Source organism: Rhinoraja longicauda, chromosome 39 (genome assembly GCF_053455715.1).
Source record: "Rhinoraja longicauda isolate Sanriku21f chromosome 39, sRhiLon1.1, whole genome shotgun sequence".
In the NCBI taxonomy this organism is placed as follows: Eukaryota; Metazoa; Chordata; class Chondrichthyes; order Rajiformes; family Arhynchobatidae; genus Rhinoraja; species Rhinoraja longicauda.
The window spans coordinates 16,212,021-16,237,665 of record NC_135991.1 but is presented as its reverse complement, the minus strand read 5'-3'; the positions used below and the strand labels follow the sequence as shown (position 1 = coordinate 16,237,665).

The 25,645-nt window shown below is 48.6% G+C and overlaps 1 protein-coding gene across 7 annotated transcripts in view; it reads left to right on the top strand.

The window, feature by feature from the left end:
- Positions 1-5,733: 5,733 nt before the first annotated feature.
- The window catches only part of fus (FUS RNA binding protein), a 43,059-nt gene continuing 23,147 nt past the window's right edge, over positions 5,734-25,645 (top strand). For all 7 annotated transcript variants that reach the window (XM_078430307.1, XM_078430311.1, XM_078430308.1 and 4 more), the window contains exons 1-4: positions 5,734-5,829; positions 12,341-12,368; positions 18,957-19,123; positions 25,262-25,424. In XM_078430307.1, coding sequence (XP_078286433.1) covers positions 5,817-5,829; positions 12,341-12,368; positions 18,957-19,123; positions 25,262-25,424 — 371 coding nt within the window. In that variant the 5' untranslated portion in view covers positions 5,734-5,816. The remainder of the gene's footprint in view (positions 5,830-12,340; positions 12,369-18,956; positions 19,124-25,261; positions 25,425-25,645) is intronic.

Sequence of the window (25,645 nt, the reverse complement as noted above, 5' to 3'; positions counted from 1 at the left end):
GTGTTGTGTCTTAAGATGGCCGCCGTTCCACATCGACAACGAATGAACCTGGCTCCTTGGAAGGGCAAATGGAGCGATCTCCATCTCCATCTCCATCTCCATCTCCATCTCCATCTCCATCTCCATCTCCATCTCCATCTCCATCTCTCCTAGATCCCTCTCTGCTCTACGACACACCTGGGAACTGTGTACCTGCGCTCCTAGATCCCTCTCTGCTCTACAACACTCCCTGTCTACCTGGGAACTGTGTACCTGCGCTCCTAGATCCCTCTCTGTGGGATGACTGTGGACCGGGCGAGCAGCTTTAAACACCTGGGAGTCCACATCACAGAGGACCTGACACGGGCAACACACATTGCCGCGCTGGTGGGCAACGCCTTTACCACCTCAGACATCTGAGGACATTCAGAGTGTCTCTGACGATCCTTCAGTGCTTCTACTCTGGGGCTGTACAAAGCATCTTGCCTGTCATCTACCTATCAGTGCATCAGCCACTGAAAGGAAGCGTGCAGGTACAGCAGGCAGTGAAGAAAGCCAATGGCCTTCATGTTGGCCTTCATAACAAGAGGAGTTGAGTTTAGGAGCAAAGAGGTCCTTCTGCAGTTGTACAGGGCCCTGGTGAGACCGCACCTGGAGTACTGTGTGCAGTTTTGGTCTCCAAATTTGAGGAAGGACGTCCTTGCTATTGAGGGCGTGCAGCGTAGGTTCACCAGGTTAATCCCCGGGATGGCGGGACTGTCGTACGTTGAAAGACTGGAGCGACTAGGCTTGTATACACTGGAGTTTAGAAGGATGAGAGGGGATATTATCGAAACGTATAAGATTGTTAAGGGGTTGGACACGTTAGAGGCAGGAAACATGTTCCCAATGTTGGGGGAGTCCAGAACCAGGGGCCACACAGTTTATGAATAAGGGGTCGGCCATTTAGAACGGAGATGAGGAAAAACTTTTCCAGTGAATCTGTGGGATTCTCTGCCTCAGAGGGCAGTGGAGGCCAATTCTCTGAATGCATTCAAGAGAGAGCTGGATAGAGCTCTTAAGGATAGAGGAGTCAGGGGGTATGGGGAGAAGGCAGGAACGGGGTACTGATTGAGAATGATCAGCCGTGATCGCATTGAATGGCGGTGCGTACAGGCTCGAAGGGCTGAATGGCCTCCTCCTGCACCTATTGTCTGTTGTCTATTGAATGGGAGATACCAGAGGGTAATGGTTGACAACTGTAAGTCAGGTTGGAGGCCAGTGTCTAGTGGAGTACCCCAAGGATCTGTGTTGGGTCCACTGTTGTTTGTCATTGACATTAATGATCTGGATGATGGTGTGGCAAATTGGATTAGTAAGTATGCAGATGATACTAAGATAGACAATAGACAATAGACAATAGACAATAGGTGCAGGAGGAGGCCATTCAGCCCTTCGAGCCTGTACGCACCGCCATTCAATGCGATCATGGCTGATCACTCTCAATCAGTACCCCGTTCCTGCCTTCTCCCCATAACCCCTCACTCCGCTATCCTTAAGAGCTCTATCCAGCTCTCTCTTGAAAGCATCCAACGAACTGGCCTCCACTGCCCTCTGAGGCAGAGAATTCCACACCTTCACCACCCTCTGACTGGAAAAGTTCTCCGTTCTAAATGGCCGACCCCTTATTCTTAAACTGTGTGGCCCCTGGTTCTGGACTCTCCCCCAACATTGGGAACATGTTTCCTGCCTCTAACGTGTCCAACCCCTTAATAATCTTATACGTTTCGATAAGATCTCCTCTCATCCTTCTAAATTCCAGTGTATACAAGCCTAGTCGCTCCAGTCTTTCAACATATGACAGTCCCGCCATCCCGGGGATTAACCTGGTGAACCTACGCTGCACGCCCTCAATAGCGAGAATATCCTTCCTCAAATTTGGAGACCAAAACTGCACACAGTACTCCAGGTGCGGTCTCACTAGGGCCCGGTACAACTGCAGAAGGACCTCTTTGCTCCTATACTCAACTCCTCTTGTTATGAAGGCCAACATTCCATTGGACGGACGGACTCGGTGGGGAAGGGGTTGTGTTTCCGCGCCGTATCGCTGGCAACATTGTGGTAAATCTTAGTTTAAACTAAGAGAACAAGATGCTGGTGGATGGCGGTGCGTACAGGCTCGAAGGGCCGAATGGCCTCCTCCTGCACCTGTTGTCTATTGTCTAAAACACACTTCCACGAAACCAAATAGACCTCTGAACTGAGTAGGCCAGTGGTGTCCAAACTTATTTCAAAGAGTGCCGGATTTGATGATGTGAAAATACCCAAGGGCCAATGGCTCCTCTCGAGACGACTTAGAAGGATGAGGGGGGATCTTATTGAAACATATAAGATAATTAGGGGGTTGGACACGTTAGGGGCAGGAAACATGTTCCCAATGTTGGGGGAGTCCAGAACCAGGGGCCACACAGTTTAAGAATAAGGGGTCGGCCATTTAGAACGGAGAACTTTTTCAGTCAGAGGGTGGTGAAGGTGTGGAATTCTCTGCCTCAGAGGGCAGTGGAGGCCAGTTCGTTGGATGCTTTCAAGAGAGAGCTGGATAGAGCTCTTAAGGATAGCGGAGTCAGGGGGTATGGGGAGAAGGCAGGAACGGGGTACTGATTGAGAATGATCAGCCATGATCGCATTGAATGGCGGTGCGTACAGGCTCGAAGGGCTGAATGGCCTCCTCCTGCACCTATTGTCTATTGTCTATTGACTTTTTGAACCATAAAAGTTTCATACAAATCCAGTTGTATAACTATTTTATTTGCAATAACACAACAATAGTCATTTTTTAGATGGACATCTGCACAAATGTGAGCCGTTCAGGTGTGGAAAACCTAAAAACTATTCTGCCTCTCTTTCATATCTATAGACAATAGACAACGGGTGCAGGAAGAGGCCATTCGGCCCTTCGAGCCTGTACGCACCGCCATTCAATGTGATCACGGCTGATCATTCTCAATCAGTACCCCGTTCCTGCCTTCTCCCCATACCTCCTGACTCCGCTATCCTCTATCCAGCTCTCTCTTGAATGCATTCAGAGAATTGGCCTCCACTGCCCTCTGAGGCAGAGAATCCCACAGATTCACTGAAAAAGTTTTTCCTCGCCTCCGTTCTAAATGGCCGACCCCTTATTCTTAAACTGTGTGGCCCCTGGTTCTGGACTCCCCCAACATTGGGAACATGTTTCCTGCCTCTAACGTGTCCAACCCTTTAATAATCTTATACCTTTCGATAAGATCCCCTCTCATCCTTCTAAATCCCAGTGTATACAAGCCTAGTCGCTCCAGCCTTTCAACGTACGACAGTCCCGCCATTCCGGGAATTAACCTGGTGAACCTACGCTGCACGCCCTCAATAGCAAGAATATCCTTCCTCAAATTTGGAGACCAAAACTGCACACAGTACTCCAGGTGTGGTCTCACTAGGGCCCTGTACAACTGCACACAGTACTCCAGGTGCGGTCTCACCAGGGCCCGGTACAACTGCAGAAGGACCTCCTTGCTCCTAAACTCAACTCCTCTTGTTATGAAGGCCAAGTGTGAGGTGCTGCATTTTGGTAGGACAAATCAAAATAGGACGTACAGGGTAAATGGTAGGGAATTGAGGAATGCAGTGGAACAGAGGGATCTGGGAATAACTGTGCATTGTTCCCTGAAGGTGGAATCTCATGTGGATAGGGTGGTGAAGAAGGCGTTTGGTATGCTTGCCTTTATAAATCAGAGCATCGAGTATAGAAGTTGGGATGTAATGTTAAAATTGTACAAGGCATTGGTGAGGCCGAATCTGGAGTATGGTGTGCAGTTCTGGTCGCCAAATTATAGGAAGGATGTCGACAAAATGGAGAGGGTACAGAGGAGATTTACTAGAATGTTGCCTGGGTTTCAGCACTTAGGCTACAGAGAGAGGTTGAACAGGTTGGGTCTTTATTCTTTGGAGCGTAGAAGGTCGAGGGGGGACTTGATAGAGGTTTTTAAAATTTTAAGAGGGACGGACAGAGTTGACGTGGGTAGGCTTTTCCCTTTGAGAGTGGGGAAGATTCCAACAAGGGGACATAGCTTCAGAATTGAGGGACAAATGTTTAGGGGTAACATGAGGGGGAACTTCTTTACTCAGAGGGTGGTGGCTGTATGGAATGGGCTTCCGGTGGAAGTGGTGGAGGCTGGCTCGATTTTATCTAGCCTGTCCAACCCCTTAAGAATTTTGTACGTTTCTATAAGATCCCCCTCAATCTTCTAAATTCCAGCGAGTACAAGCCGAGTCTATCCAGTCTTTCTTCACATGAAAGTCCTGCCATCCCAGGGATCAATCTGGTGAACCTTCTCTGTACTCCCTCTATGGCAAGAATGTCTTTCCTCAGATTAGGAGACCAAAACTGTACGCAATACTCCAGGTGTGGTCTCACCAATGCCCTGTACAACTGCAGCAGAACCTCTCTGCTCCTATACTCAAATCCCCTCGCTATGAATGCCAACATACCATTGGCTTTCTTCACTGCCTGCTGCACCTGCATGCCTACTTTCAATGACTGGTGCACCACGACACCCAGGTCTCGTTGCATCTCCCCTTCTCCTAATCGGCCACCATTCAGGTAATAGTCTGCTTTCCTGTTCTTGCCACCAAAGTGGATAACCTCACTATAAGGTGCTATCGCCTATAATAACATGATCTGGATGGGCTGAATGGCCTAATTATGCTCCTATAAGCTGCTATCACAAAGAATAACATGATCTGGATGGACTGAATGGCCTAATTATGCTCCTACAAGTTTCTATCACCTATAATAACATGATCTGGATGGGCAGAATAGCCTAATTCTCCTCCTTTCAGGTGCTATCACCTATAATAACATGATCTGGATGGGATGAGTGGCCTAATTCACCTTCTACAAGTTACTATCACTAAGAATAACATGATCTGGATGGGCTGAATGGCCTCATTCACCTCCTACATGCTGCTATCACTAAGAATAACATGACCTGGATGGGCTGAATGGCCTCATTCTCCTCCTACAATCTGCTATCACTAAGAATAACATGATCTTGATGGGCTGAATGGCCTAATTATGCTCCTACACGCTGCTATCACTATGAATAGCATGATCTCGATGGGCCGAATGGCCTCATTATGCTCCTACAAGCTTCCATCACCTATAATAACATGATCTGGAAGGGCTGAATGGCCTCATTCTCCTCCTACAAGCTGCTATCACTAAGAATAACATGATCTTGATGGGCTGAATGGCCTAATTATGCTCCTACACGCTGCTATCACTAGGAATAACATGATCTCGGTGGGCTGAATGGCCTCATTATGCTTCTACAAGCTGCTATCACCTACAATAACATGATCTGGATGGGTTGAATGGCCTAATTCTCCTCCTATAAGCTGCTATCACTAAGAATAACATGATCTGGATGGGCTGAATGGCCTAATTCTCCTCCTGTAAGGTGCTATCACCTATAATAACATGATCTGGATGGGCTGAATGGCCTCATTATGCTGCTATCACTATGAATGACATGATCTGGATGGGCTGAACGGCCTCGTGGCACTCCTATCCCTCTCCTTGTTAAGAGTAGGAAGGAAAACAACACACACACACTCACACCCCTATTTCCCAGGCGCCAGTGGCGCGGTCCAGGTTCCCCCCGTTGACCGGGTTCCCGTGACGCGGTCCAGGCCTCCCCCGTTGACCGGGCGCCGGTGGTGCGGTCCAGGCCCCCCCTCCGTCCCCAGTGGCGTCGCCCAGCCCCGCCCCCACCCGCCGGCCGTCAGTCGGGCGGAGCGGTCGGAGGGAGAGGACTGTCGCAATGGCGTCGAACGGTAAAACCCGCTCAAAAAACCTGCACGGCAGCCCCGGACCCCCTTCAAACCCATCGGAAAAACACCCGCCGCGCCCCCCGCGTCTCCCACCCCCTTCCCGCTGCTTTTTAACCTCTTTTAAACCATTTTTTCCCCCCTCAACCATTTCTTCCATCAACCCCGCCGCCATTTTGATCGGTCGTCTTCTCCGGCTGCTCCCCTCCATTTTTTTTTACTACACACAATCCGCCGCCATCCTCGGCGTACGACGCCCCCGGGCGCCGCGGACGGGGCTGGGAGGGTGGAGGAGGCGGGTGGGGGTCGGATGGCGGCGGTTTTGAGGCGCGGCGGGGCTCGGATGGCTGCATTTTTGGTGGATGAAGAAGGGGTGGGTAAGATGAAGCGAGGAGGAGGGGGGGGGGGGGGTGATGATAATGGCCGCCATCCCGGGGCTCCATCGCCTCGGCCAACCGCCATCCACCGCCGGCATCGACCCCCTCCGCACGGCGGAGGCGGCGACGCTGAGATGGGGGCGGCGGGGTGAGCAGGAGGGGCGGATGGCGGCGGATTGTGTGCGGCGGCGGGAGGGAGAGGAGCGACGGCGGGGTGGCCGCCATCTTGATGCGCGCCCACCCACCCACTCGCTTTTGCAACCCCCATCCATCCATCCATCCAGCACGCCAATACACCCCGATAAATGTCCGGCGAGGTCCCCTCCGCCGCCGGGCGGGGGAGGAGGCGGCCGCGAGGCCGGGATGGTGGAGGATGGCGGTGGATTGCGAGCGATGGCGCCGGCGGGCGGAGGACGATGGCGGCCATCGCGCCCTCTCCCCTGACGCCGTGCGCGCTGACGTCATCGCGCAGCCCACCCTTGACCAAGAAACAAAATGACCGAACTATGGTCAAGTTTGGAGATACGGCGCGTATGCAGGCCCGCGACGACCCGTACACTAGCCCAGTTTGGAGATACAACGCGGAAACACAACCCCTTCAGCCCAGGGAGTCCGCGCCGACCAGCGATCACCCCGTACACTAGTTTAGTTTAGATCCACAGCGCGGAAACACACCCCCTTCCCAACCAAGTCCGCGCTGACCAGCGATCGCCCCGTACACTAGCCCAGTTTGGAGATACGCCGCGTCAACAGGTCCCCTGCGGGCCGCAGAGTCCGTGCCGACCAGCGATTGCCCCTTACACTAGTTTAGTTTAGAGATACAGAGCGGAAACACAACCCCTTCCCCACCGAGTCCGTCCGCGCCGACCAGCCATCACCCTGTACACGAGTTTAGTTTGGAGATACAGCGCGGAAACAGGCCCTTCCCCACCGAGGGTAGACACAAAATGCTGGAGTAACTCAGTGGATCTCGGGAGAGAAGGAATGGGTGACGTTTCGGGTCGAGACCCTTCTTCAGACTTGTCAGTTTGAAGAAGGGTCTCGACTCCAAACGTCGCCCAATAAGATCAGTCTGAAGAAGGGTCTCGACCCGAAACGTCACTCACTCCTTCTGTCCCGTGATGCTGCCTGACCCGCTGACTTAACGTAAAAAATAGGTGCTGGAGGAGGCCATTTGGCCCTTTGTGTTCATTGTGATCGCGGCTGGTCTCCCCATATAGAAACATAGAAAATAGGTGCAGGCGAAGGCCATTCGGCCCTTCAAGCCTGCACGGCCATTCAATATGATCATGGCTGATCATCCAACTCAGTATCCCGTACCTGCCGTGTCTCCTTATCCCCTGATCCCTTTAGCCACAAGGGCCACATCTAACTCCCTCTTAAATATAGCCAATGAACTGGCCTCAACTACCTTCTGTGGCAGAGAATTCCACAGATTCACCACTCTCTGTGTGAAAAAAACATTCTCATCTCGGTCCTAAAAGACTTCCCCCTTATCCTTAAACTCTGACCCCTGGTTCTGGACTTCCCCAACATCGGGAACAATCTTCCTGCATCTAGCCTGTCCAACCCCTTAAGAATTTTGTAAGTTTCAATAAGATCCCCCCTCAATCTTCTAAATCTAAGCCGAGTCTATCCAGTCTTTCTTCATATGAAAGTCCTGCCATCCCAGGAATCAATCTGGTGAACCTTCTCTGTACTCCCTCTATGGCAAGAATGTCTTTCCTCAGATTAGGAGACCAAAACTGTACGCAATACTCCAGGTGTGGTCTCACCAATGCCGTGTACAACTGCAGCAGAACCTCCCTGCTCCTATACTCAAATCCCCTCGCTATGAATGGCAACATACCATTCGCTTTCTTCACTGCCTGCTGTACCTGCATGCCTACTTTCAATGACTGGTGCACCACGACACCCAGGTCCCGTTGCATCTCCCCTTTTCCTAATCGGCCACCATTCAGATAATAGTCTGCTTTCCTGTTCTTGCCACCAAAGTGGATAACCTCACATTTATATCCCTTGATTCCACTAGCCCCTAGAGCTCTACTTACATCGCCCGTCTCCGTCCATCCCTCTCCTCCACAGCTGCAGAAACCCTCATCCATGCCTTCATCACCTCCCGTCTGGACTACTGCAACAGCCTCCTCTATGGCTCACCCTCAAAACTCATCAGTAAACTTCAATACATTCAAAACTCCGCTGCCCGTCTACTCACCCACTCCCCGATCCGTGACCATATCACCCCCGTCCTTTACAAGCTCCACTGGCTCCCCATCCCCCAGAGAATCCAGTACAAAATCCTCCTCATGACCTACAAAGCCCTCCATAACCTGGCCCCACCCTATCTGACTGACCTCCTCCACAGGCACACTCCCACCTGCACCCTCCGCTCTGCTGCTGCCAACCTCCTGTCCCCCCCCCCCATCCGGACCAAACTCAGATCTTGGGGGGACAGGGCTTTCTCCATCGCTGCTCCCACCCTCTGGAACTCACTACCCCAAACCGTCAGAGACTCCTCCTCACTCACCACATTCAAAACATCACTGAAGTCTCACCTGTTCAGCACTGCCTTCAACCACTGACCATCACCTCACCTTCTGTCTCTTTTTTCTGTTCGTTTACTTATTTATCTATTTATTTTCTATGTTCTAGTAATCCCTGTAAAGCGTCTTTGAGTGTTTGAAAAGTGCTATATAAATGTAATGCATTATTATTATTATTATTATTAAATCCATCCAGTGAGTCGGCCTCCACTGCCCTCTGTGGCAGAGAATTCCACAAATTCACGTCTCTGCTTGGAAAAGTTTTTTCTCACCTCAGTTTTAAATGGCCTCCCCTTTATTCTTGGACTGTGTGGCCCCTGGTTCTGGACTCCCCCAACATTGGGAACATGTTTCCTGCAGTTGCTCCTGCATTTTGTGTCTGCCTTCGATTTAAACCAGCATCTGCATTTCTTTGCCTCACACATTCCCCTCAGAGTCTGTACCCACCAGTGATCACCCCGTACACTAGCCTAGTTTAGAGAAACAGGCCCTACGGCCCATCGGGTCCGCGCCGACGTGTGTTCCCCACACCATTAACAGTGTCCTAGACGAGGGACCGTTTTTACATTGATACCAGGTCAATTTAACTACAGATGTGTAAGTAATTGGAGTGTGGGAAGAGACCGGCGAAACACGATCCTTCACACGCTAGGGACAATTTACTGAAGCCAATTAACCAACAAACCCACATGTCTTTGGAGTGTGGGAGGAAACCGGAGCGCCCGGAGAAAACCCACGCAGGTCACGGGAAAAACTTGAACTTTTGAAAGTTGAACTTTTAACATTGTTCAACTTCTATCAAGGAGAAGGCCTCTTCTACATCCCGCAGCTCCGCTCTCGCTCCCCCTCCCTCCCCCCGTCGTAACAAGGACAGAATCCCCCTCGTTCTCACCTTCCACCCCATCAGCCAGCGTATCCAACAAATCATCCTCCAACATTTCCGTCACCTAAAACAGGAGCCCACTACTGGCCACATCTTCCCATCCCCTCCCCTTTCTGCGTTCCGCAGAGACCGTTCCCTCCGTAATTCCCTGGTCCACTCGTCCCGTCCCACCCAAACCACCCCCTCCCCGGGCACTTTCCCCTGCAACCGCAGGAGATGCAACACCTGTCCCTTTACCTCCCCCCTCAACTCCATCCAAGGACCCAAACAGTCTTTCCAGGTGAGACAGAGGTTCACCTGCACCTCCTCCAACCTCATCTATTATATCCGCTGCTCTAGATGTCAACTTCTTTACATCGGCGAAACCAAACGCAGGCTCAGCGATCGCTTCGCTCAACACCTTCGCTCAGTCCGCCTTAACCAACCTGATCTCCCGGTGGCTGAGCACTTCAACTCCCACTCCCGGTCTGACCTTTCTGTCATGGGCCTCCTCCAGTGCCATAGTGAAGCCCACCGGAAATTGGAGGAACAGCACCTCATATTTCGCCTGGGCAGCTTGCAGCCCAGTGGTATGAACATCGACTTCTCCAACTTTAGATAGTTCCTCTGTCCCTCTCTTCCCCTCCCCCTTCCCAGTTCTCCCTCTATCTTCCTGTCTCCACCTATATCCTTCCTATGTCCCGCCCCCCTGACATCAGTCTGAAGAAGGGTCTCGACCCCAAACGTCACCCATTCCTTCTCTCCTGAGATGCTGCCAGACCTGCTGAGTTACTCCAGCATTTTGTGATACCTTCGATTTGTACCAGCATCTGCAGTCATTTTCCTACACTCACCCTTGTTAGACCACATTTGGACTACGCAGTTGCAGCATGGGACCCATACACAAATAGACATTAGGTGCAGGAGGAGGCCATTCGGCCCTTCGAGCCTGTACGCACCGCCATTCAATGTGATCATGGCTGATCATTCTCAATCAGTACCCCGTTCCTGCCTTCTCCCCATACCCCCTGACTCCGCTATCCTTAAGAGCTCTATCTAGCTCTCTCTTGAATGTATTCAGAGAATTGGCCTCCACTGCCTTCTGAGGCAGAGAATTCCACAGATCCATAACTCTCTGACTGAATTTTTTTTTCCCCATTTCCGTTCTAAATAGCCTACCCCTTATTCTTAAACCGTGGCCCCTGGTTCTGGACTCCCCCAACATTGGGAACATGTTTCCTGCCTCTAACGTGTCTCTAACCCCATAATAATCTTATACATTTCGATAAGATCCCCTCTCGTCCATCTAAATTCCAGTGTATACAAGCCTAGTCGCTCCAGTCTTTCAACATATGACAGTCCCGCCATTCCGGGAATTAACCTGGTGAACCTAGCCCTCAATAGCAAGAATATCCTTCCTCAAATTTGGAGACCAAAACTGCACACAGTACTCCAGGTGCGGTCTCACCAGGGCCCTGTACAACTGCAGAAGGACCTCTTTGCTCCTATACTCAAACTAGGAGACCAAAACTGCACACAGTACTCCAGGTGCGGTCTCACCAGGGCCCTGTACAACTGCAGAAGGACCTCTTTGCTCCTATACTCAACTCCTCTTTCTTCACTGCCTGCTGTACCTGCATGCTTCCTTTCAGTGACTGATGCACTAGGACACCCAGATCTCGTTGTACGTCCCCTGTTCTTCATCCTACTATAGTTATTCAACCAGACGCAACTAAATTTAAGGCAGTGTAAGAAAATTACTGCAGATGCTGGTACAAATCGAAGATATTTATTTCACAAAATGCTGGAGTAACTCAGCAGGTCAGGCAGCATCTCGGGAGAGAGGGAATGGGCGACGTTTCGGGTCGAGACCCTTCTTGACTGAAGAAGGGTCTCGACCCGAAACGTCACCCATTCCTTCTCTCCTGAGATGCTGCCTGACCTGCTGAGTTACTCCAGCATTTTGTGAAATAAATTTAAGGCAGCTCTTCTCCAAGAAGCCCTTCTTGCTTAAGTCTATACTCCGCCACCTCTGGTTTAAATTCCATTTGGAGGACCAAGAACGTGCAAACTCCGTGGTCAGGATCGAACCCGGGACTCTGGCGCCATGAGGCAGCAACTCCACCCCTGGGATTATTGTACCTACCTGCTGACTTACTGTACGAAGCTATTTATTCACAAAATGCTGGAGTAACTCAGCAGGTCAGGCAGCATTTCAGGAGAGAAGGAATGGGTGACGTTTCACAGAGTGCTGGAGTAACTCAGCGGGTCAGGCAGCATCTCGGGAGAGAAGGAATGGGCGACGTTTCACAGAGTGCTGGAGTAACTCAGCAGGTCAGGCAGCATCTCAGGAGAGAAGGAATGGGTGACGCTTCAGGTCGAGACCCTTCTTCAGACTGATGTCAGGGGGGCGGGACAAAGGAAGGATATAGGTGGAGACAGGAAGATAGAGGGAGATCTGGGAAGAGAGGGACAGAGGAACTATCTAAAGTTGGAGAAGTCGATGTTCATACCACTGGGCTGCAAGCTGCAGGTGAAATATGAGGTGCTGGTGGGCCTCACTATGGCACTGGAGGAGGCCCATGACAGGAAGGTCAGACTGGGAGGGGGAGTTGAAGTGCTCGGCCACCGGGAGATCAGTTTGACCAGCGTTTGACTTACTGTGATTCATCCCAAGCACAAACTCAACTACAACATTGTGAATTTATTTTTTCTCCCTCCTTTTTGTTTTCCAGAAAATTTCGGACAAGCATCCACACAAAAGTAAGTCAGAGTTTGTTTGGACGAGTTGGGCACACGGGCTGAGGAATGCCTCGTGCAGTTGAAAATCAGATCAGTGTGAGGTGTTTTTTTGGGAATTAAGGGGTTGGACACGTTAGAGGCCATTTAGAACGTAGATGAGGAAAACGTTTTCAGTCAGAGAGTTGTGAATCTGTGGAATTCTCTGCCTCTGAAGGCAGTGGAGGCCAATTCTCTGAATGCATTCAAGAGAGAGCTAGATAGAGCTCTTAAGGATAGCGGAGTCAGGGGGTATGGGGAGAAGGCAGGAACGGGGTACTGATTGAGAATGATCAGCCATGATCACATTGAATGGCGGTGCGTACAGGCTCGAAGGGCTGAATGGCCTCCTCCTGCACCTATTGTCTGTAGTACCTTCACAGTGAACGGCAGGGCCCTGGTGAGTGTTGTAGAGCGGAGTGATCCAGGAGCTGGGTGTCCTAGTACACAGTCCCCTGAAAGTGTGGCGTCACAGGTAGACAGGGATTATTGTAGAGCAGAGGGAACTAGGAGCGCAGGTACATCGATCCCTGAAAGTGGCTTTGAAGGTTGGCGGGGAGTGTTAGAGAGCAGAGGGATCTAGGAGCGCAGGTACATAGTTCCCAGGTAGACGGGGAATGTTGTAGAGCAGAGAGGTATCTAGGAGCGCAGGTACACAGTTCCCAGGTAGACAGGGAGTGTTGTAGAGCCGAGAGGGATCTAGGAGCACAGGTACACAGTCCCCTGAAAGTGTGGCGTCACAGGTAGACAGGGAGTGTTGTAGAGGAGAGGGATCTAGGAGCGCAGGTACACAGTTCCCAGGTAGGCAGGGAGTGTTGTAGAGGAGAGGGATCTAGGAGCGCAGGTACACAGTTTCCAGGTAGACAGGGAGTGTTGAAGATCAGAGAGGGATCTAGGAGCGCAGGTAGACAGGGAGTGTCTGGCGTCACGGTTAGACAGGGAGTGTTGTGGAGCAGAGAGGGATCTAGGAGCGCAGATACACAGTCCCCTGAAAGTGTGGCTTCACAGGTAGACAGGTAATGTTGTAGAGCAGAGGGGGGTCTAGCAGCGCAGGTACACAGTCCCCTGAAAGTGTGGCGTCACAGGTAGACAGGTAGTGTTGTAGAGCAGAGGGAACCAGGATTGAAGGCTTTGTGGCCACGTTTGCTGATGATAGGAAAATAGGTGGAGGGGCAGGTAGTGTAGAGAGAGCAGGGACTCTGCAGAAGGACTTAGACAGGTTGGGAGAGTGGGAAGAGAAGTGGCAGATGGAATATAGTGTGGGTCACGCATTTTGGTCGACGGAATAAAGGTGCAGACCATTTTTTAAATGGGAGACAGTCCGTAAATATGAGGTGCAAAGGGACTTGGGAATGCTGGTGCAGGATTCCCAAAATGGTGGTGGGCGGAAGGCAAGGGGAAATGGTAGCGTTTATTTTAAGAGGGTTAGAAATTGTAACTTAAAATACAAAAAGCAGGGATGTAATGCTGAGGCTCTATAAGGCGCTAGTCGGGCCGCATTTGGAGTACTGTGAGCAATATTGGGCCCCGTATCTGAGGAAGGATGTGCTGGGTCTGGAGAGGGTCCAGAGGAGGTTTTTATTATGACTTGGATGAAGGGATTAAAAGTACCATTAGCAAATTTGCAGATGATACAAAGCTGGGTGGCAGTGTGAACTGTGAGGAAGATGCTATGAGGTTGCAGGGTGACTTGGACAGGTCGTGTGAGTGGGTGGATGCATGGAAGATGCAGTTTAATGTGGATACGTGTGAGGTTATCCACTTTGGTGGTAAGAATAGGAAGGCAGATTATTATCTTAATGGTGTCAAGTTAGGAAAAGGGGACGTACAACGAGATCTGGGTGTCCTAGTGCATCAGTCACTGAAAGGAAGCATGCAGGTACAGCAGGCAGTGAAGAAAGCCAATGGAATGTTGGCCTTCATAACAAGAGGAGTTGAGTATAGGAGCAAGGAGGTCCTTCTGCAGTTGTACAGGGCCCTAGTGAGACTGCACCTGGAGTATTGTGTGCAGTTTTGGTCTCCTAGTTTGAGTATAGGAGCAAAGAGGTCCTTCTGCAGTTGTACAGGGCCCTAGTGAGACCACACCTGGAGTACTGTGTACAGTTTGGTCTCCAAATTTGAGGAAGGATATTCTTGCTATTGAGGGCATGCAGCGTAGGTTCACCAGGTAAATTCCCGGAATGGTGGGACTGTCGTATGTTACATAGAAACATAGAAAATAGGTGCAGGAGTAGGCCATTCGGCCCTTCGAGCCTGCACCGCCATTCAATATGATCATGGCTGATCATCCAACTCAGTATACCGTACCTGCCTTCTCTCCATACCCCCTGATCCCTTTAGCCACAAGGGCCACATCTAACTCCCTCTTAAATATAGCCAATGAACTGGCCTCAACTACCTTCTGTGGCAGAGAATTCCACAGATTCACCACTCTCTGTGCGAAAAAAAACGTTCTCATCTCGGTCCTAAAAGACTTCCCCCTTATCCTTAAACTGTGACCCCTTGTTCTGGACTTCCCCAACATCGGGAACAATCTTCCTGCATCTAGCCTGTCCAACCCCTTAAGAATTTTGTATGTTTCTATAAGATCCCCCCTCAATCTTCTAAATTCCAGCGAGTACAAGCCGAGTCTAACCAGTCTTTCTTCATATGAAAGTCCTGCCATCCCAGGAATCAATCTGGTGAACCTTCTCTGTACTCCCTCTATGGCAAGAATGTCTTTCCTCAGATTAGGAGACCAAAACTGTACGCAATACTCCAGGTGTGGTCTCACCAATGCCCTGTACAACTGCAGCAGAACCTCCTTGCTCCTATACTCAAATCCCCTCGCTATGAATGCGAACATACCATTCGCTTTCTTCACTGCCTGCTGCACCTGCATGCCTACTTTCAATGACTGGTGCACCACGACACCCAGGTCTCGTTGCATCTCCCCTTTTCCTAATCGGCCACCATTCAGATAATAGTCTGCTTCCCTGTTCTTGCCACCAAAGTGGATAACCTCACATTTATCCACATTATACTGCAGCGACTGGAGCGACTAGGCTTGTATACACTGGGATTTAGAAGGATGAGAGGGGATCTTATCGAAACGTATAAGATTATTAAGGGTTTGGACACGTTAGAGGCAGGAAACATATTCCCAATGTTGGGGGTGTCCAGAACCAGGGGCCACAGTTTAAGAATAAGTGGTCGGCCATTTAGAACGGAGATGAGGAAAAACGTTTTCAGTCAGAGAGTTGGAAATCTGTGGAATTCTCAGCCTCTGTAGGCAGTGGAGGCCAATTCTCTGAATGCATTCAAGAGAGAGCTAGATAGAGCTCTCAAGGATAGCGGAGTCAGGGGGTATGGGGAGAAGGCAGGAACGGGGTACTGATTGTGGATGATCAGCCATGATCACATTGAATAGTGGTGCTGGCTCGAAGGGCCGAATGGCCTCCTGCACCTATTGTCTATTGAGAATGATCAGCCATGGTCACATTGAATGGTGGTGCTGGCTCAAAGGGCCGAATGGCCTACTCCTTCACCTATTGTCTATTGCCTCAGAATTAAAGGACGTTCCTTTAGGAAGGAGATGAGGAGGAGTTTCTTTAGGAATCTGGGATTCTTTGCCACAGGCTGTGGTGGAGGCCAAGTCAGTGGATGTATTTAGAGAGATGGATAGATTGTTGATTAGTAGGGGTGTCAGGGGTTATGGGGAGAAGGCAGGAGAATGGGGTTGGGAGGGAGAGATAGATCAAGATTTCAAGATCAATTTATTGTCAAGTCAATTTTATTTGTACAGCACATTTAAAAACAACCCACGTTGACCAAAGTGCTGTACATCAGTTCAGGTACTAAGAACGAACATACAATGGCATACAAACATAACAGCACGTATATAAACAGTTCACAGCGCCCCCTCAGAGGGCCTCAAACGCTAGGGAGTAGAAGTAGGTTTTGAGTCTGGACTTAAAGGAGTCAATGGAGGGTTACCTTAATTGGTAGATGTGACAATGAATTGATCTTGAAATACCGCTCGCTCTCTTTCTCCCTCCCAACCCCATTCTCCTGCCTTCTCCCCATCAGCTGGGATTGAAGGGGGTTGCGGACTCAATGGGCCCAATGGCCTCACTCAGCTCCTCTCATGGCCTTGTGCGGGGAATGGAAGGATTTGGGCGGCAGTGATTAACAGGGACCAGGGGTCTACATATAATAACACATCATTATTTAAATAAGTATATCTATATGAATATATAAGGGTGTATGAGTATTTTTGTATTAATATCTGACTTATTATACGGGTGGGTGACTATATTTATATTTATATTTTGTATGTAAATGGTCGGGTATATATATATATGATTGGCCTAATGTATGTATATATATCAGATGTAGTTAATATAGACATTATTGTGTAAATAGGTATAGAAACATAGAAAATAGGTGCAGGAGTAGGCCATTCGGCCCTTCGAGCCTGCACCGCCATTCAATATGATCATGGCTGATCATCCAGCTCAGTAGCCTGTACCTGCCTTCTCTCCATACCTCCTGATCCCTTTAGCAAAAAGGGCCACATCTAACTCCCTCTTAAATATAGCCAATGAACTGGCCTCAACTAACTTCTGTGGCAGAGAATTCCACAGACTCACCACTCTGTGTGAAGAAATGTTTTCTCATCTCGGTCCTAAAAGACTTCCCCCTTATCCTTAAGCTGTGACCCCTGGTTCTGGACTCCCCCAACATCGGGAACAATCTTCCCGCATCTAGCCTCTCCAACCCCTTAAGAATTTTATATGTTCTATAAGATCCCCCCTTAGTCTTCTAAATTCCAGCGAGTACAAGCCCAGTCTATCCAGTCTTTCCTCATATGTAAGTCCCGCCATCCCAGGGATCAATCTGGTGAACCTTCTCTGTACTCCCTCTAAGGCAAGAACGTCTTTCCTCAGGTTAGGAGACCAAAACTGCACACAATACTCCAGGTGCGGTCTCACCAAGGCCCTGTACAACTGCAGCAGAACCTCCCTGCTCCTAAACTCAAATCCTCTTGCTATGAATGCCAACATACCATTCGCTCTCTTCACTGCCTGCTGCACCTGCATGCTTGCTTTCAATGACTGGTGCACCATGACACCCAGGTCACGTTGCATCTCCCCTTCTCCCAATCGGTCACCATTCAGGTAATACTCTGCTTTCCTGTTCTTGCCGCCAAAGTGGATAACCTCACATTTATCCACATTATATTGCATCTGCCATGCATTTGCCCACTCGCCTAATCTATCCAAGTCACTCTGCAGCCTCCTAGCATCCTCCTCGCAGCTAACACTGCCACCCAGCTTCGTGTCATCCGCAAACTTAGAGATGTTGCATTTAATTCCCTCGTCCAAATCATTAATATACACTGTAAATAACTGGGGTCCCAGCACTGAGCCTTGCGGTACCCCACTAGTCACTGCCTGCCATTCCGAAAAGGACCAGTTTATTCCTACTCTTTGCTTCCTGTCTGCCAACCAATTTTCTATCCACCTCAACACTGAACCCTCAATACCGTGTGCTTTAAGTTTGTACACCAATCTCCTATGTGGGACCTTGTCGAAGGCCTTCTGAAAGTCCAGATATAACACATCGACTGGTTCTCCCTTATCCACTCTACTAGTTACATCCTCAAAAAATTCTGTAAGATTCGTCAGACATGATTTGCCTTTGGTAAATCCATGCTGACTTTGTCCGATGATTTCACCACTTTCCAAATGTGATGCTATCACATCTTTAATAACTGACTAGCATTTTCCCCACTACCGATGTTAGGCTAACTGGTCTATAATTCCCCGTTTTCTCTCTCCCTCCCTTTTTAAAAAGTGGGGTTACATTAGCTACCCTCCAGTCCTCAGGAACTACTCCAGAATCTAAAGAGTTTTGAAAAATTATCACTAATGCATCCACTATTTCTGAGGCTACTTCCTTAAGCACTCTGGGATGCAGCCTATCTGGCCCTGGGGATTTATCGGCCATTAATCCATTTAATTTACCTCACACCACTTCCCGACTAACCTGGATTACCCCCGGTCCCCCGCTATTTCCGGCAGACGGTTTATGTCTTCCTTAGTGAAGACAGAACCAAAGTATTTGTTCAATTGGTCTGCCATCTCCTTGTTCCCAATGATCAATTCACCTGTTTCCGACTGCAAGGTACCTACATTTGCCTTAACTAATCTTTTTCTCTTCACATATCTATATGATTGTAGGGGTGAGTGAGCATATATGTAGTTATATATGTATTTTAGGTATTAGTTATTATAGATAATACTTGATAAATATTGATTAGGGAATAGGGGTAGGATTAAATAAGTTCACACTTCCTACTCCTTTTCGCACATGTAAAGACGTTAAGTAATGGATGAAATTCTTTGTATTTCTTCTGTTTTTTGTTGTTGTTTATTTTGTTTTTTAATTGATGTCTTTTAACATGTACGAAATAAAATGATAGAAAGAAAGAAAGAAAGTTTGAATTGGCCTTTGTGTTCGGCGCGGAGTTTGTGTGTGGGTGGCTGCTGTCCTGTTTTAACCTGTCGTTGCCTCTCTTCCCCCCCATAGCTACGGGAGTTTCAGCGCTCAGCCGGGACAGGGGGGCTACACACAGCCGCCCCCACAGGGGTACAGTCACCAGGGCTACAGTGGGTACAGCCAATCTACTGACACCTCGGCCTACACCCAGGGTAGCGGGAGTGGCTACGGCTCGTCTTACAGCCAGGCACAGACAGGTAAATACATTTTATTAGCCAAGTATGTACACGCTCATTAGCCAAGTACGCACACACACATTAGCCAAGTACGTACGCACACATTAGCCAAGTATGTACGCACACATTAGCCAAGTGTGTACGCGCACATTAGCCAAGTACGTACACACACACATTAGCCAAGTGTATGCACACATTAACCAAGTGTGCACACACACAATAGCGAAGAATGTACGCACACACATTAGCCAAGTACGTACACACACACATTAGCCAAGTACGCACACATTAACCAAGTATGTACACACACAGTAGCCAAGTACGTACGCACACATTAGCCAAGTATGTACGCACACATTAGCCAAGTGTGTACGCACACATTAACCAAGTACGTACACACACACACATTAGCCAAGTACGTACGCACACATTAGCCAAGTGTGTACACACATTAGCCAAGTACGTACACACACATTAGCCAAGTACGTACGCACACATTAGCCAAGTGTGTACGCACACATTAGCCAAGTACGTACGCACTCATTAGCCAAGTATGTACGCACACATTAGCCAAGTATGTACGCACACATTAGCCAAGTACGTACACACACATTAACCAAGTGCATACGCACACAGCCAAGTATGTACACACACACATTAGCCAAGTACGTACGCACACACATTAGCCAAGTACGTACACACACACATTAGCTAAGTATGTACACACACACATTAGCCAAGTATGTACACACACATTAGCCAAGTATGAACGCACACATTAGCCAAGTATGTACGCACACATTAGCCAAGTGTGTATGCATACATTAGCCAAGTGTGTACGCACACATTAGCCAAGTGTGTACGCACACATTAACCAAGTACGTACACACACACACATTAGCCAAGTACGTACGCACACATTAGCCAAGTGTGTACACACATTAGCCAAGTACGTACACACACATTAGCCAAGTACGTACGCACACATTAGCCAAGTGTGTACGCACACATTAGCCAAGTACGTACGCACTCATTAGCCAAGTATGTACGCACACATTAGCCAAGTATGTACGCACACATTAGCCAAGTACGTACACACACATTAACCAAGTGCATACGCACACAGCCAAGTATGTACACACACACATTAGCCAAGTACGTACGCACACACATTAGCCAAGTACGTACACACACACATTAGCTAAGTATGTACACACACACATTAGCCAAGTATGTACACACACATTAGCCAAGTATGAACGCACACATTAGCCAAGTATGTACGCACACATTAGCCAAGTGTGTATGCATACATTAGCCAAGTGTGTACGCACACATTAGCCAAGTGTGTACGCACACATTAGCCAAGTACATACGCACACAGCCAAGTATGTACACACACACATTAGCCAAGTGTGTACGCACACATTAGCCAAGTATGTGCCCACACATTAGCCAAGTACATACGCACACAGCCAAGTATGTACACACGCACATTAGCCAAGTACATACGCACACATTAGCCAAGTACGCACACACACACACATTAGCCAAGTACGTACGCACACATTAGCCAAGTATGTACGCACACATTAGCCAAGTGTGTACGCACACATTAGCCAAGTACGTACACACACACATTAGCCAAGTGTGTACGCACACATTAACCAAGTGTGCGCACACACATTAGCCAAGTACGTACGCACACACATTAGCCAAGTACGTACACACACACATTAGCCATGTACGCACACATTAACCAAGTACGTACGCACACATTAGCCAAGTACGTACGCACACATTAGCCAAGTGTGTGTACACACACATTAGCCAAGTACGTACGCACACATTAGCCAAGTATGTACGCACACATTAGCCAAGTGTTTACGCACACATTAACCAAGTACGTACACACACACACACACATTAGCCAAGTACGCACACATTAACCAAGTGTGCGCACACACATTATCCAAGTATGTACGCACACATTAGCCAAGTACGTACGCACACATTAGCCAAGTGTGTACACACATTAGCCAAGTACGTACACACACATTAGCCAAGTATGTACGCACACATTAGCCAAGTGTGTACGCACACATTAGCCAAGTACGTACGCACACATTAGCCAAGTACGTACGCACACATTAGCCAAGTATGTATGCACACATTAACCAAGTGCATACGCACACAGCCAAGTATGCACACACACACATTAGCCAAGTACGTACGCACACACATTAGCCAAGTACGTACACACACACATTAGCTAAGTATGTACACACACACATTAGCCAAGCACTAACGCACACATTAGCCAAGTACGAACGCACACATTAGCCAAGTACGAACGCACACATTAGCCAAGTATGTACGCACACATTAGCCAAGTGTGTACACACATTAGCCAAGTGTGTACGCACACATTAGCCAAGTGTGTACGCACACATTTGCCAAGTATGTACACACACATTAGCCAAGTACATACGCACACAGCCAAGTACGTACACACACATTAGCCAAGTACGTACGCACACATTAGCCAAGTACGCACACACACACTAGCCAAGTGTGTACGCACACAGCCAAGTACGTACGCACACATTAGCCAGGTATGTACGCACACATTAGCCAGGTATGTACGCACACATTAGCCAAGTATGTACGCACACATTAGCCAAGTATGTACACACACATTAACCAAGTGCATACGCACACAGCCAAGTATGTACACACACACATTAGCCAAGTACATACGCACACACATTAGCCAAGTACGTACACACACACATTAGCTAAGTATGTACACACACACATTAGCCATGTACGTACACACACATTAGCCAAGTATGAACGCACACATTAGCCAAGTATGTACGCACACATTAACCAAGTGTGCACACACACATTAGCCAAGTATGTACGCACACACATTAGCCAAGTACGTACACACACACATTAGCCAAGTACGCACACATTAACCAAGTATGTACACACACATTAGCCAAGTACGTACGCACACATTAGCCAAGTGTGTACACACATATTAGCCAAGTACGTACGCACACATTAGCCAAGTATGTACGCACACATTAGCCAAGTACGTACGCACACATTAGCCAAGTGTACACACATTAGCCAAGTACGTAAGCACACATTAGCCAAGTGTGTACGCACACATTAGCCAAGTACGTACGCACACACAGCCAAGTACGTACGCACACATTAGCCAAGTATGTACACACACACATTAGCCAAGTGGGTACACACACATTAGCCAAGTACGTACGTACACATTAGCCAAGTATGTACGCACACATTAGCCAAGTATGTACGCACACATTAGCCAAGTATGTACACACACATTAACCAAGTGCATACGCACACAGCCAAGTATGTACACACACACATTAGCCAAGTACGTACGCACACACATTAGCCAAGTACGTACACACACACATTAGCTAAGTATGTACACACACACATTAGCCAAGTACGAACGCACACATTAGCCAAGTATGTACGCACACATTAGCCAAGTGTGTACACACATTAGCCAAGTGTGTACGCACACATTAGCCAAGTGTGTACGCACACATTAGCCAAGTGTGTACGCACACATTAGCCAAGTATGTACGCACACATTAGCCAAGTACTTACGCACACAGCCAAGTATGTACACACACACATTAGCCAAGTACGTACGCACACATTAGCCAAGTACGCACACACACACATTAGCCAAGTACGCACACACACACATTAGCCAAGTACGTACGCACACATTAGCCAAGTACGCACACACACACACACATTACCAAGTATGTACGCACACATTAGCCAAGTACGTACGCACGCACATTAGCCAAGTACGTACGCACACATTAGCCAAGTACGCACACACACACATTAGCCAAGTATGTACGCACACATTAGCCAAGTACGCACACACACACATTAGCCAAGTATGTACGCACACATTAGCCAAGTACGTACGCACACATTAGCCAAGTACGCACACACACACATTAGCCAAGTGTGTACGCACACATTAGCCAAGTACGCACACACACACAGCCAAGTACGTACGCACACATTAGCCAAGTATGTATGCACACATTAGCCAAGTATGTACGCACACATTAGCCAAGTATGTACACACACACATTAGCCAAGTACGTACGCACACATTAGCCAAGTACGTACGCGCACATTAGCCAAGTACGCACACACGCACATTAGCCAAGTATGTACGCACACATTAGCCAAGTACGTACACACACACATTAGCCAAGTACGCACACATTAATCAAGTGTGCACACACACATTAGCCAAGTATGTACGCACACATTAGCCAAGTATGTACACACACATTAACCAAATACATACGCACACAGCCAAGTATGTACACACACACATTAGCCAAGTACGTACGCACACATTAGCCAAGTACGCACACACACACATTAGCCAAGTGTGTACGCACACATTAGCCAAGTACGCACACACACAGCCAAGTACGTACGCACACATTAGCCAAGTATGTACACACACACATTAGCCAAGTACGTACACATACATTAGCCAAGTACGTACGCACACACATTAGCCAAGTACGTACGCACACATTAACCAAGTACGTACTCACACATTAACCAAGTACGTACGCACACATTAGCCAAGTATGTACGCACACATTAGCCAAGTGTGTACACACATTAGCCAAGTGTGTACGCACACATTAGCCAAGTGTGTACGCACACATTCGCCAAGTATGTACACACACATTAGCCATGTACATACGCACACAGCCAAGTATGTACACACACACATTAGCCAAGTGTGTACACACACATTAGCCAAGTACGTACGCACACATTAACCAAGTGCATACGCACACAGCCAAGTATGTACACACACACATTAACCAAGTACATACGCACACATTAGCCAAGTATGTACATACACACATTAGCCAAGTACGTACACACACATTAGCCAAGTACGTACGCACACATTAGCCAAGTATGTACGCACACATTAGCCAAGTATGTACACACACACATTAGCCAAGTACGTACGCACATATTAACCAAGTACGTACGCACACATTAACCAAGTACGTACGCACACATTAGCCAAGTATGTACGCACACATTAACAAAGTACGTACACACACACATTAGCCAAGTATGTACGCACACATTAGCCAAGTACGTACGCACACATTAGCCAAGTATGTACACGCACACATTAGCCAAGTGTGTACACACACACATTAGCCAAGTACGTACGCACACATTAGCCAAGTATGTACACACACATTAGCCAAGTACGTACGCACACATTAGCCAAGTGGGTAAGCATGCATTAGCCAAGTGTGTACGCACACATTAGCCAAGTGTGTACGCACACATTAGCCAAGTATGTACACACACGTTAACCAAGTACATACGCACACAGCCAAGTACGTACACACACGCATTAACCAAGTACGTACGCTCACATTAGCCAAGTGTGTACGCACACATTAGCCAATTACGCACACACACATTAGCCAAGTACGTACGCACACACATTAGCCAAGTACGTACGTACACATTAGCCAAGTACACACACACACATTAGCCAAATACGTACGCACACATTAGCCAAGTACGTACTTACACATTAGCCAAGTACGTACACACACATTAGCCAAGTGTGTACACACACACACACATTAGCCAAGTACACACACACACACACACACACACATTAGCCAAGTACGTACGCACACATTAGCCAAGTACGTACGCACACATTAGCCAAGTATGTACGCACACATTAACCAAGTACGCACACACACATTAGCCAAGTGTGTACACACACACACATTAGCCAAGTACACACACACACACATTAGCCAAGTACGTACGTACACATTAGCCAAGTATGTACGCACACATTAGCCAGGCAATAGGGCACAGTCATCCTGTGGCAGGTTGTGTTTTCTCAACAGCCAGAGGAAGTACATCCTCTGTTGGGCCTTTTTCCGGGCGTATGTGCCTCATTTAGCAGTGTACTGCCAAGTCACTGAGTTGATCCAACCGTTGTGTGAATGCGGTGACTTATGGAACACAAGACACAGCGTCCGTTCTCTCGTTTTTCCACAGGGTATGGCAGCCAGCCCGCCTCCCAGGGCTACAGTCACTCCAGCCAAGGCGGTTACAGCTCCTCAGGCTACAGCAACACGCAGGCTCCTCAGAGTTCCTACGGCCAGCAGTCGTCCTACCCCAGCTACGGGCAACAGACCCCGTCAGCGACCTCCTCCAGCAGGTGAGCCTGTCGGCGGACTGACCCCGGTTACCGAGCGCGGTGTCTAAGGAGTTCCCCACCAAGTCCGTCCGCGCCGACCAGCGATCCCCGCACACTAGTTTAGTTTAGAGACACACAGCGCAGAAACACAACCCCTTCCCCACCGAGTCCGTCCGTCCGCGCCGACCAGCGATCCCCGCACACTAGTTTAGTTTACAGACACACAGCGCAGAAACACAACC